At 35.8% G+C, this 12605-nt stretch overlaps 1 protein-coding gene across 3 annotated transcripts in view; it reads left to right on the top strand.

Moving 5' to 3' along the window:
• LOC120623330 (ecdysone-induced protein 74EF) overlaps positions 1–12605 on the top strand; it is a 284125-nt gene that overhangs the window by 188091 nt on the left and 83429 nt on the right. The window contains exon 1 of one of the 3 annotated variants that reach the window (XM_039889296.1): positions 6021–6509. The exons of the other annotated variants lie outside the window; for them this stretch is intronic. Coding sequence (XP_039745230.1) covers positions 6119–6509 — 391 coding nt within the window. The 5' untranslated portion in view covers positions 6021–6118. Of the gene's footprint in view, positions 1–6020; positions 6510–12605 lie in introns of those variants that run through there. 3 annotated transcript variants of the gene reach the window in all.

Genomic DNA, 12605 nt, shown 5'->3' with positions numbered 1-12605 from the left:
AGAACACACCTATATAGCAAAACCTAGTAAAGAACCTGGAATACTTTAAAACGTCACGCAAATCTATAACAAAGTAGTTACTTAGATCCTACGAGTGTATCTATTTTCTTACAAGTATTGAACATTAAGATACTAAATTAATTATAAATATCAATTTAAAAACAAATATAAAATATTGACTTAGGTACATGTAAGTTACTTAAACTGCGGTTTTTCTTTTTAAGGGGTGGTTTTTCCACATCATCTAAGCTGAAGTTTTTAAATGATTTATTTAATATTTTACTGTTTGTATAAGTATCATAAACGTATTAGCCTATAAAATACCTTGTTTATCTGTTTGAATTTACTATTAATTAATAAAAATGTTACGATAGTGATGAACTGTGCATCTTTGGTTGTTGTATACCAATGCCCGAATTGCAGAAAAAGACGCAAGAATGAAGTAATAACCAAACGCAACCTAACCTAAACCAAGCGGCGCCGACTTGACCGGATAGGTACTATTTATATGACAAAAAAAAACCATACGCGGCGAGTCTTCCTGTGCTAATCGTTGCCAATTACACCAACGTATGTGCCCGTGTGCACACACGCACACACACAGACTGTGCGAGTGTGCGCGCGAGCAGCCGTAGCCTTGAATCCGTACATCGACTGCACTTGCCCGCGATATCTGTTCGGAAACGCTGGTTAATATTTTATTATATTAAAAAAAAATCAAGATGCGCTGCAAAAAGTTTTTATCTTGTCGTAATTTCTTATTGGAATTTAAGTTTATTTCATTATCATCACCAGCGTTTATTGTCCTGTTGCTGGGCGCAGGTATCCCCTCTTATACTAAAGAAGGGTTCAAATATTAGATTCGCCATGCTGCTCCAAAGTAGGTAGGCGGTCTTTAACGATAATTATCACATGTTAGTTATGATAACCGGACCAAAAACTTAACACACTCTTTAGGACTAAGGGTTGTCAACGCAAATTTCTTAACTTACCTAGGCCTGCTAAAGATAATTTCTAATCAATGCTTATCTATTCGGGAGTCGAACCCGTGTCCAAGCCAAGCCGTATATTTTATACATACTTATAAAATATCTTAAATTCTAGTTAGAAAGTGTTTTGCTTAGAATAAAATTCTGACTAGAAAGAGTTATATTTGTCATTCTTCTTCCCCTTAAATCCCGAATGTCTTTGCTGAAAACTCAACCAAGAATAGGCATCGTTACTGTAAATAATTTCTTGGCATTAAAACATTCTTGCTACTCACATTATTAGACGTCTTTAAATAATAAAAGTTTAATATACATGAACTCCTTTTTACCGGAACGTTAAATCATCGCCGGTAGGTTGGTAGGTAGTACTGTATATGTGCCTTCCATTACATTTAAAAAAATTAAAATGTTGCCTTCATAATTGGTCCCTTAGAATTTGCTATAGCGATTATCCGAACGCGCGGCTCTACAACACCTCTGCACTCAGCCATCTCTTTTCATCTCGAAACATATTTGTATATATGTCCTGCTCACACGCGGATAAATTGGCGCGAAGGAAGAAAGATTGATGATCTAAGCGCGGATCGATCGATCCTTAAAGCTTATTTTGTGTTTATTTGCTTTGTTTAGTTGCTACTTTAGGTTCCGTTGGTCATCGCCGGTTTTTTATTGAATAACTTTAGTTTTGCTTTTATTAATTTAGCAAACTCCATAACTGGAATGGCTACAGCCGTCTTTTAATGTGTAACTTTTTATCTAACTATACATCATATGATATACCTACCACAGTTATTTAAAATATTCTATTTAGTCTATTTAAACAAAAACTACGAGCACTGACTTTTTAAAGTGGTTTTAAATGTTGAAAGCCTTTTGATGTGCGAAATTCCTGTGCAAATACCTACTACTTATAAAGTCATAGAGACTTTGCAGTTACCTTTGCCTGTAAGTAAACAGAAACCTTTGCAGTTAAAAATCGTGGTATAGTACCAACCTGGCCAGAAGAGATAGAAAAAATATCCGCATTAAAATTTGTTCAAACGTCTACATGACGAATACATACAGCAGCTTAGACCTACCCCACACCATTAAGTTGGATGTGAAAAAAGCCCCGGTTAAGGCGCTACCCGAAAATATTCACGCACTGAAGGCTGAAAGGATAAATATTACCGCAGAATCCTTGCTTATATCAGTGCGATAATTCTTTATTGCACAATCAGCCGCAATTTTGACAAGGGTGAAATAAGAGTCGTTTTAAAAGCGCAATATGTAATGAACAATAATTTATTATTCCATTATAAACTGATAAGTATGTTTTCATAACATGAAGATTAACAAATATTTTGAAGGTGATTTTCCCGAGTAGGAAGATTACGTAGGATGTGTATAAGTTAGCGAGTTCGATGCCCGCGTTACGATAGCCTATGACCCCCCAGCCGATAGCGATACCCTATCGGGTGGTTAAGAGTACATCTTAGATTCATCTCAATTATTGCTATACCAAATGTAGGTACCCTGTTGTATATCTAAAAACTTTGAAAAAAAGTCCCAACACATACCAAATTCCTGGAAATATACTATGCTGTCTTGTGAACGCTGTAGACAGCTTAAGGAAACAGAAGGAAGACCCACAGAAAATAAACAGTCTTAGGCAGACATTTGGTAAAATAGCTTTGTTCTATTCACGTAATTTTCCACATTAACTTACGTTCAAAAACTATAGTTGTTTTAGGAACGAAACATGAACAACATTATTCAGTGATTATATTAAACATAATATTACAGAATTAAGTAACGCCCTTTAATTCTTTTAAAAAATGCTATGGTCTGGAAAATACATCTCAAAATGGCCGAAATAAATATAAAAACTTGATACTATGAAGTGTTTGTATACTCATTGATAGTAATTTTAAACTTCAACGAAATGAGCCAGAAAAGACTAATAATATAACTAATATCCGATTCGACATCTTAGTTTGGTTACAAATTTGTCCATTACCAACAAGAGCATTCGGATAAGGTCTTTTTTACAAAACTACACATGATTCTAAACGTGCAGTTATCATAATGAAAATAAAAATTTCTAATATGCATATAAACAACAAGATTACATTGGTCATAGGCAATAACATAATAAATTACCTACTTAGTAATAGTAATAAAACAGTAAGTAAATATTACGCAAGTCCCAGAGATAGTACAAGGTCGCTCATACCAGGTCAATCGTGATTCCTTGTTTACCACCACTTGACAAAACTCACACTAAAAAGAACCTAAAATTATCTACACGGGCCAAATAAACACTGACATTGATTCTACATTCTACCCTGTGAAAAACCAAATTCACCTGGCCTCTCTGTGTTCATACATTTTCCTCCTCTCTAGTCTAAATTTATAAATAGGTGGGGGGACGATGAAGGTCAGTTTACACTGGTTGTGTTAGTGTGTCACGTGGTCGGCGCGCGCGCAACTTTATTTGTGAAGTCTAAAGGAGGTCAATGCCCCGCGCGTTAGATAAAAAACATACAAATTGTTTACGTGGTCTGTTACGCAAATTACGTTTATAGAGTGCTGCTTAATTCCGGTTTTCAGAAGGTGGATACCTACCTACGTTATATTTGTAATTCAATTGTAGGTACACAGTACATACCGACCCTTTTTTGGTATAGGTACAGTTAGTTATAATTTTCGTTATTAATAATGATAAAATTTAATTTAATTTACTCGTATGCATTAAAATAAATGAGCGGCTTATGAGAACTCTTATTCCTATTCAACTTGAAGGAAGATTGTATTTTAAAAAAGTATTGATCTATTATTAAGTTACGTTTTATATATTGATGATGAAATTGCACATATAAAACGAAATTTCGCGATTAAACAACATAGATAGATAGATTCTCACACGCGTTCTTATTGTAAATACACTTGACGTAAAAATTATCAGTCCTCATGTGAAAGAATCAAATAATTCTGCTCCAAGCGATGGCAGTAAGCCCTCTCAGCTCTCTGTCACCACTACCTCATAGTCATCATTAATAATCTATAAAAGTCTACTGCTGGACTGGAAGTAGCAGTAGTACAGAGTACGCTGCTGCCAGTTCTCTTTTATATCCTCATACAAAACCAGCAAGTGACCGCCACCACACGACAAATCTTATAGTGTCACTTAAGCCCTAATTAGCTATTCCAACATGAGTGCTAATTAGGTGAGTAAATAGAACAATAGAAAAATCCTATTATAATATTAAGGATTACATGTACGAGTATGATAAAAAAGCTTGGGTATGAATTTCTCTAACTTCAACTCAGCTCAACATTAACTAGACTGTGAGATGGTGGCACCAATAAATAAATCTGGCTAAGTTTGTTGTGGGCTCTTTTTGGAACCCTCCTAGCTTTAGTTTTAAGTTAACGAATGCAGTTATCACCATCACTGACACGTAGTGTAACATGTTAAATGTATGAATGCTTCATAAGTGCCTGTGATAAGGTCTGCATGAATAAAACATTTTAAATTTGAATTTTGATTTTGCTTGGTTATTATAAGTAGATTATTTTAACCCGTTTTCAAGGAGCCTTTAAAAGTTTTCACTAATAAAACCTCGCAAACCATAAGAAGGTGTATGATTTATTTGTGTATGTTTGTACAAACATAGTTTCCGTATACGTGCACCAATTTAGATAATTCGACTTCGAGTTTTGAAAAAGGAGGAAGTCGATTCGCCATCTTGTTTTTGTAGTTATATAGAGTCATAACTTCCGCATACGTGCCCTAGTTTCGTTATTTCTACGTGATAACGGTGCACTATATAGATACGCAGGTAAAGAATCCACGTACTTATACGCTAATATGTCTTAAAAATTGCTCGCTAGAGATTGAAAGATGTTACAACTTCAAGTGCATAGTTAAGTCTGGTGAACAGCACAAGCAATTATCTTTTATTAATATGTAGAGTGTAACTATGTTTACGGCGATTATATTTGATGATTGACGTCGCCTACTAGACTAGCCATTTGTATGAATGATAAAAGTCCATGGTTTTGTGCTCTTCATCACATGGATTCATGCATCTTAGTTTATGTCGTCTGTCTACCTACGAGTAGTAGGCGTCTTCTGACTTAACATCTTGAGACCCCATTCACAGGTTTTCCAAGCTATATGCCAGCACTTATACTATATAGTACTAAGGCAATCTACCATCGGATTTATTATTAGAACACACTGCGAGTAACACAAAAACACTATAGCCTTTATACAACTTATATTTATGTTTAACTTTGATTATTAACATAAAGTAGGAGTTGGCATGATTTTCAATTGACAAATTACAATATTATTTACTCATGAGCTATAACTATAAATATACTATGAATAATAAATATAGTATAATATCAACAAAATGGGATGACAGCGCATTTTTACCTAAGATAGCTATATAATAGTGTAGAACGAATATATTATTAAGTCGTTATCTTTTTCTATGAAAATGTTTATAGGTTAATTTAATTTGAAGAGTAATAATTATTTATCTCGGTATGTCATTGCATAATAAGAAGAATGTATCCGGTAAAACTGACGCGACTGGAGATCTCAGATGACTCAGTCACAATCTAGGTCACAAAGGAAATATTTCACCCGCTGATACTACGTATTAATCAGAAATTAAATGTTATATTTTCCTCGCATCAATTTTCTCCATCTAACAGTCACGCTCTAACATCAAAGTAACGAGCTAGTATTATATATAACGTTTAATAGATAGACGAGTCTCAGTGAAAACCTGTCTGGCAACTCGGGAAATTAAGGAAAGCTCTGACGAAAGTGGAAAAAGCTCTACGCACACAGATGCGCGACCCACACAGCGGCGGCGTGTACAGACACGGCTGTGTGCGATTATAAACGCACACATATAGACTGATACGAAAACGAAAGTGTACGAGCGGCGCCGAACGCTGCCGAGGCGAGCTCACCGAGTCAGTGGAACTCGTCGCCCGAAACTGGGACATCAGTCCGCAATTGAATGCGAACGCCGGCGGACGTGCCGCGCTGTTCCTACACGACACATTACGCTGTATGACATAACTGGAACCGCTTGTGATTATGGTGTCTGTGTGAATATCTAATCATGATGGCAGTGGAGGGCCGTCCGGCGAGTGCCGGGCCGGACACGCACCGGTCTCCGGTTTGCGACCGCAGAGCGCTGAGTGCTGATTCGGAACCGCGTACCCTGGCCGCCCGGAAGGCTTACCCCGAAACCGCGGAAGACGATGCACCCTTGGACTTATCCGTGCACTCGCGAAAGGAGATCACAGTGCGGGAGTTCGCGCGCCACTCGTTCGCGGACCCGGTGGACTATGTTAGAGCACAAGCGATCCTCAAGCAGTCCAGAGACTACCTGGCCGCCGCCGCCGGGCGTGACTCCGGCACAGATTCCGACGACTCTGCCGGCCGGCTCAGCCCCGGCGAGGACCCCATATACGGCAAGGCTTACAAGAAATCCCTCATCAAGCGATACAGTAAGTCACTTTATGCTACTAGGGTAAAATTCGCCTGATAAGCTTGAAATAAGGCCGAAGTTATTAAAACTTCAATTTATGAATGATTGAATTTTTTAATGTAAAATACCTAAATATAACAGAAAACAAGAACACTATCATTGACAATCAAAATATTCTTATGCGATCAATGATATAGGACCTATTTGTCTGAGTATCCGATAGTTAACGATAGTTTCAAAAATATTCTTTATACTTTTCACAATCATCGTTGGAAATTCACATCGTTTGGATCAGAAACAAACTCGGCAGTCGCTCAGTTCAGGAAGTTTTAGCCAGTAGGTTGCTGTGTCTCGTTCCATTTTTTCTGATGGAATGTTTTGATAACGTATTTACGCGTTGAGCGCGAATTTTATTTATAATAGCGTATGACCTAATTGCATTCGGTGGAATTCCGCCTTCATTCGTAAATTGTGTCATTTGCTACATGATCGCGTGGCCACTGAGTTAACACACCTGTGATATGGACTTGATTGTCACCACTAACTAGTATAGTCTACCCATCGCCGAGTCTCCACGCCATATTCACGTTTTAAGCAATATCTAGTCTTATTTACACATCAATAATGTTTATTACATCGTTATTTGTTACCGGAACAGTTCAGGACTTGAAAGCCTGTTTTAAAAAGCAATAAATAAATATTAGTACTGCATTAAAAATCTTATTGGAATTATTCTCTGCTCTCATAAAATATATTTTTTATATAATTACACATAACTATAACAGAAATATAACTTTTAATGGAAATCCAGTGAAATCGTATTTTGGAAAAAGCAAAAACTGCTACGCGCGTAGAGTAGCTACGGTTGCTACGACAGCAGTTAAAATGTAATAGCTTGTTTATGTAAATTGATATAATTGTTAAACTGTACTTATTTGTATCCATGCGTAATGTTTATAATTTAATTAGTAAGTGAATAATTATAATGTATCCATAAAAATGTCGTAGGGGCAAGCTATCACTTTGCCTAACTTGTTGCAGACATTGGTGTCTGCTTATTTTTTGTTTTCTATGTTCGGCCGAACAACTGCACCGATATTTATAAAGTTAGGCAAAGTGCTTGCCACTCATTTTAGGAGAAGACCCGTTCTTTGTATTGGGCTGGTAATGGGTTACTGTGACGATAATGATAACAATGACAAGTTTATTTCAATGAACAGTTACACAGTAAATTAAAAATAGTACATAATAAGGCGAACATAAGGTAATCTGTGTTTCATGCAACCCAAATTCGAAAGATGTTGCTGATAGATTGCATCATGTAAATATATCACAGAAAATTGCCTTGAGACCTTTCCACAGGATTCGAAAAATAAATTAGTTTCCACACTTATTGGCCCGCATAATTCATCGGTTCCCATATGACTTAAAAAGGTATATAAGCGTATTCGAATAGGTTAGTAAACAATAAATCGCATTCACACCAAAACCGACTGGGGAAATACATAAGGAAGAAAGCGAATATAATTCACATACACGGAAAAGCATACAAAATATGTATAATATGTATACGTATTAAGTTAGAGGGTACCCCGATTACATCTATACCGGGGTTGTTAAGGTGCACGTTTATTTATTTATACTCTTTATATGTACACCACATCAAGTTCAGAAAAAAAAACGAACAATTCAAGTATCAAGTAGGATACAAAAGGCGGCCTTATCGCTAAGTAGCGATCTCTGCCGAGTAACCTTAGGATTAGGAAAACTGAAAAACAAAAACGAGAAAAGGTGGGATACACTGTTTAAACATACATAACAAACTACATAGAAATACATAAAGTAAACTATAAACATACAACAATCCTCTTCATAAATATGAAAAATAAATATACTAATTTATACATTAGCATACCATAAATACTTAACTACGAGTTGCCAAGCAGCAGGCTCAACGTACACGAAATTTTGCGGCAACCGCACAGTTTCGGACACATAGAGACCATGGTTAAATTCACCATCAACAATAGCCCAATAGGAATCTTACCATTGGGCATAATAACAATAAATATCAGTAGTGGAAGAAAAAAAAACATATAATATGTAAGAGTGAGATCAAGAATCGCTGCACTATACAAAAAAGAAGTATTCTACATGAACTGCCATGTGAGTGATTGTAAAATTAGCAAAATAATATATGCCTATATATTATCCGGCATATGTCGTTGACCTGTATGTATGTTAGGGCGCGTTGCTTCGTAGGCTGAAACTTTCGAAACGAGAAATATGCACACAAATACGCATTCGATGCACTTTATAATTCGATGTCGCGATTTTGTTTAAATGCAAAAATACAAAATGCTATGACATATTAGTGTCACATGTACAAACATAAAACAAGAAATGACTAAATTAATTAAACCTATAATAACTTAAGATTCACAGGACGTTATGCCATCCCTTATTGCAGCAGTATGGTAGGACTAAACTTAGTTTGTTTTAATACTTTATTGCATAGTTAAAAAGTAATATGTACATAGGTGAAACAGACTTACAAGGTAAAGATGACAAAAAATAAACGAAAATAAAGATATAAGATTTTGAGATATGTAAGAAAAATTAAAAACAAAAGAAAAATATCTTTTCGGTTCGGTTACGCTCATGCTTAAACCCCTTAAAGGGGAAATTAAATATGATTTAGTGCCATTTGACATATCTTATTATGATAAAAGTGAAGATATATAAACTGTGTAAAAATCAAACTTTTTTATTCAATGAGGCCTAAACTAACCTATGTATTATACCTAATTTTATTTATCTCTGGGTGATTGTGACAATTTTTCTCATTGGTTAACTTAATACTAAAGCAACGGGGGTTCTAAACACGACCTGGACTTAGAAAAGTGCCAGAAATATATGAAATAATGTATATACATAATATCGATGGCAGCAAAATATTGGTGGTGAAGATTTATATAAATAGAATAAGGAAGGAAAACTGTATTTGCGCATTAGATATTGACGTGGGAAATGCAATTCATTATACATAATATGAATATAATACATACATTGATGTGTATTATGTTACATTGATTATATATAAAGTGCATATAAATTATTTATTAATGCTTGTCATATCTTAATGGGGTGCATGTGTATCTGATATAGTTTTATTGAAATAATACCCAGCTATGTTTGTTGTGTGATTCTTAGACTAAGATCATCCATCGTCCTATTTAAAATAATTAATAGAAAAATATTTGAGTTTAAAAACCTAAATGACCCAGTGGTATGCGCAGAGGAAGGTCCCCTCTTGGATTTTGCGACTTTACGTCGTTACGCGTGGCTTCGACGCTACCGGCAAAGACAGGTCGCTAAGCTAATAAGCGTTCTAGTACGATGTCGCGTAAAAACCGATTTGGGGTGCCATAGCCCACACAGGTCAGCCCGCTGCCATCTTATACTGTCAAAGAGATATACATATATACCTACAAACATACATACATACTTACATATATACCTTTCTTTTTTTTTTTTGTTGTGGTGTAAAAGCTTCATGGCTACCTCTGTCCTTTTGGGCAGGACAGAGGTTATGTGGGACTCGTTTACCCGAACTAAAAACCACCACGGCATGTCCCTCTCGTTGGCTTTATTGAACGTCCGGGGAACCCGTTGTATAATTCCCAGACAACTTACATATATACATACATACATACACTCGAAAAAAAACCTTCTTTTGCAGTCGGGTAAAGAGTCTTTTTGCGGCTTGGACTTGCATTCGGAGGTAAAAAATTCTTGCAATGATATTATTAAACCAACAATACCGATTCAATTACATTATCAAACGTCAGCGAATCATCGTCGACCGCTGCATCATCGTTTCGCGGTACGCGGGTTCGATGCCCCGGCTACTTCCGAGTATGGACGTACCGATTGGACACGATCTGTGTTATTACATATCGGATTACGATGCACTTTCAATTTAATGGCATGTCGTTTGTGTTTATTATTTTAATCTGATATATGCTAAGTTACTATTTTTGGGCAGAGATTTATTTCAAAGTCATATATGGTAGTGTGTTTCATTTCATAGAGTTGTTGGGAGTCATAGAGTTCAGAATAGTTTCAATTCCAAAGAGTCATATCAACTAAATAGGAACTTATTATAAATTTAACAGATTAATGAAATGGAATAGTATGTAAAAGTATGGAACCTTGGAATTTTGACGAAAGAACTCTCTTAGCCAAGATCCACGTTTATTTTTTTTTTGCGGTTTTTTTTTTATGTCATCATACACAAACTTTCGATAACTATTATTTTTATATCGAAAACTCCTTTATAGACTCCTTCTTTGTAACCTTTTTGGTTTAATGTGTACACGGTGTTTATAAACTACCCCTAAATTATCTTCATATAGAAAAAAACTATTAAATAATAGTACCTCTATGAATTTTATAACAAAGGATCGAATTTCACCTATAACTTCCTTGTTTAAAATGGGTCACCACTACCTGTAACCCGTAAGCGAAAAAAAAATATAGATAAACGAAATCATTTCCCATGCGTATCAAAGAGTACAGGAAATCTGGCGCAAGCGCAGCTGCCAAATACCTAACATCAGCTAACGTATCCCTCCGATACCTGTCGGAAGTGAAAGGCTCGAAAAAAGTTATACCTTTATCGAATCAGACAGGTAAATTGAGATGACAGTATTTGTATAAATAACCAGGATAAACATCACCAAAAATATCCTTAGTATGAATATTTTTAATGAATTATTAGTCATATTATTAAAGTGTATCTTATTGAAGTTAAATTGTAAGTTATTAAAGAGTATAAGTTATCTAGTAGATACAAACATACACATAAAAAAAAGGTAAAATTGGTTTAGTAGTTTAAAAGTTCATTCCGGACAAACATCGTGACACTGGAATTATGCATACACAGGTGTCGAGACATCGATATTAAAATTATCCGCGATTCTATCATAGGTATCCATAGGACATAGCCATAAAATAAAATAATTCTAGACCACAGAATTAATAACATACAGAATTCTCATTCAGCCATTATTGTATGCAGTGCATTGTGTCCAAAAACAGCTAAAACGCCACGCACACGTCTCACTTTACACGGGGCTAGCTAGCTCACAAACTTTTTTTCTTTTTATGGTAAAAGTTTAGAACATTAGAGGCGTTCGTATAGAAATTAATTACCTTCAACTGCTAAATAGTATTAAGACTAACCGTTTCTTCGAGAAACAACTGTAAAGTGCAGTGGTTTTTGATGCTTCAATATTAGTCGTGTACACGGTTTCTGTATGTTCTTAATTCTGTGTTCTAGACATCCTTTTAGCGTTCATTATCATATAACATCTACTTCATGAATAAAGCTATAGTACTAACAAACAGAAATATAGACGACATAATCCTAATATTTCTAATAGGCAAATGACAAAGAAGTCTGCACTGTAATTAGACTTTGCGTTCGCGATATGGTTAAGTGGGTACAGCTGTCAGTTCGAGAGGTTTGACCTGCGGCCTTTGAAGTCAAAAGCTTTTGCCGGTGGTGCTATAGAGGCTTTGTGATAAAAAGCTTTTTAATTTGAGTGTTTTTTATCCTGACAAAAATAAGCTTGTTTTAATATTTTTTTTATTTTTTAATTCCCCTGAAAGGTAGCCCTTGACTGCAATCTAACCTAGTGGTAAGTGATGATACAGTCTAAAATGTTAGCGGGCTAACCAGTCATGAAGTATGGTAGTGATACCCTAATCGGTTTTAGGCGACATCGCATCGGAACACTAAATCGCTTAGCGGCTCGTTTTTATCACATCCAAAGCCGAGAGAAAATTCAGAAATTATAAATTCCAAAACTGCCCCTGCCGTGAATCGAACCCTGGACCTCCTGCTTAAATTCACAGCGCTCACCGTTGCGCCATGTAGGTCAATATTATAATACACAATCAGTGCTGGAATCGCGATCTGCCTCAGACGAAAATTGCCTTTATACGTTTAAGTGTCTCACTAGTGGGCAAAGGTTTACTAACGTGATGTGCCTACTTCTTGATTTTCAATTAGGTATGTCCGGAACACACTATCTTCCTTTTGCGGCAG

The sequence above is a fragment of the Pararge aegeria genome, chromosome 4, assembly GCF_905163445.1.
Source record: "Pararge aegeria chromosome 4, ilParAegt1.1, whole genome shotgun sequence".
Taxonomy (NCBI): domain Eukaryota; kingdom Metazoa; phylum Arthropoda; class Insecta; order Lepidoptera; family Nymphalidae; genus Pararge; species Pararge aegeria.
Note: the sequence above shows the minus strand (reverse complement) of the source record. Positions and strands in the feature narration are given on the sequence as shown.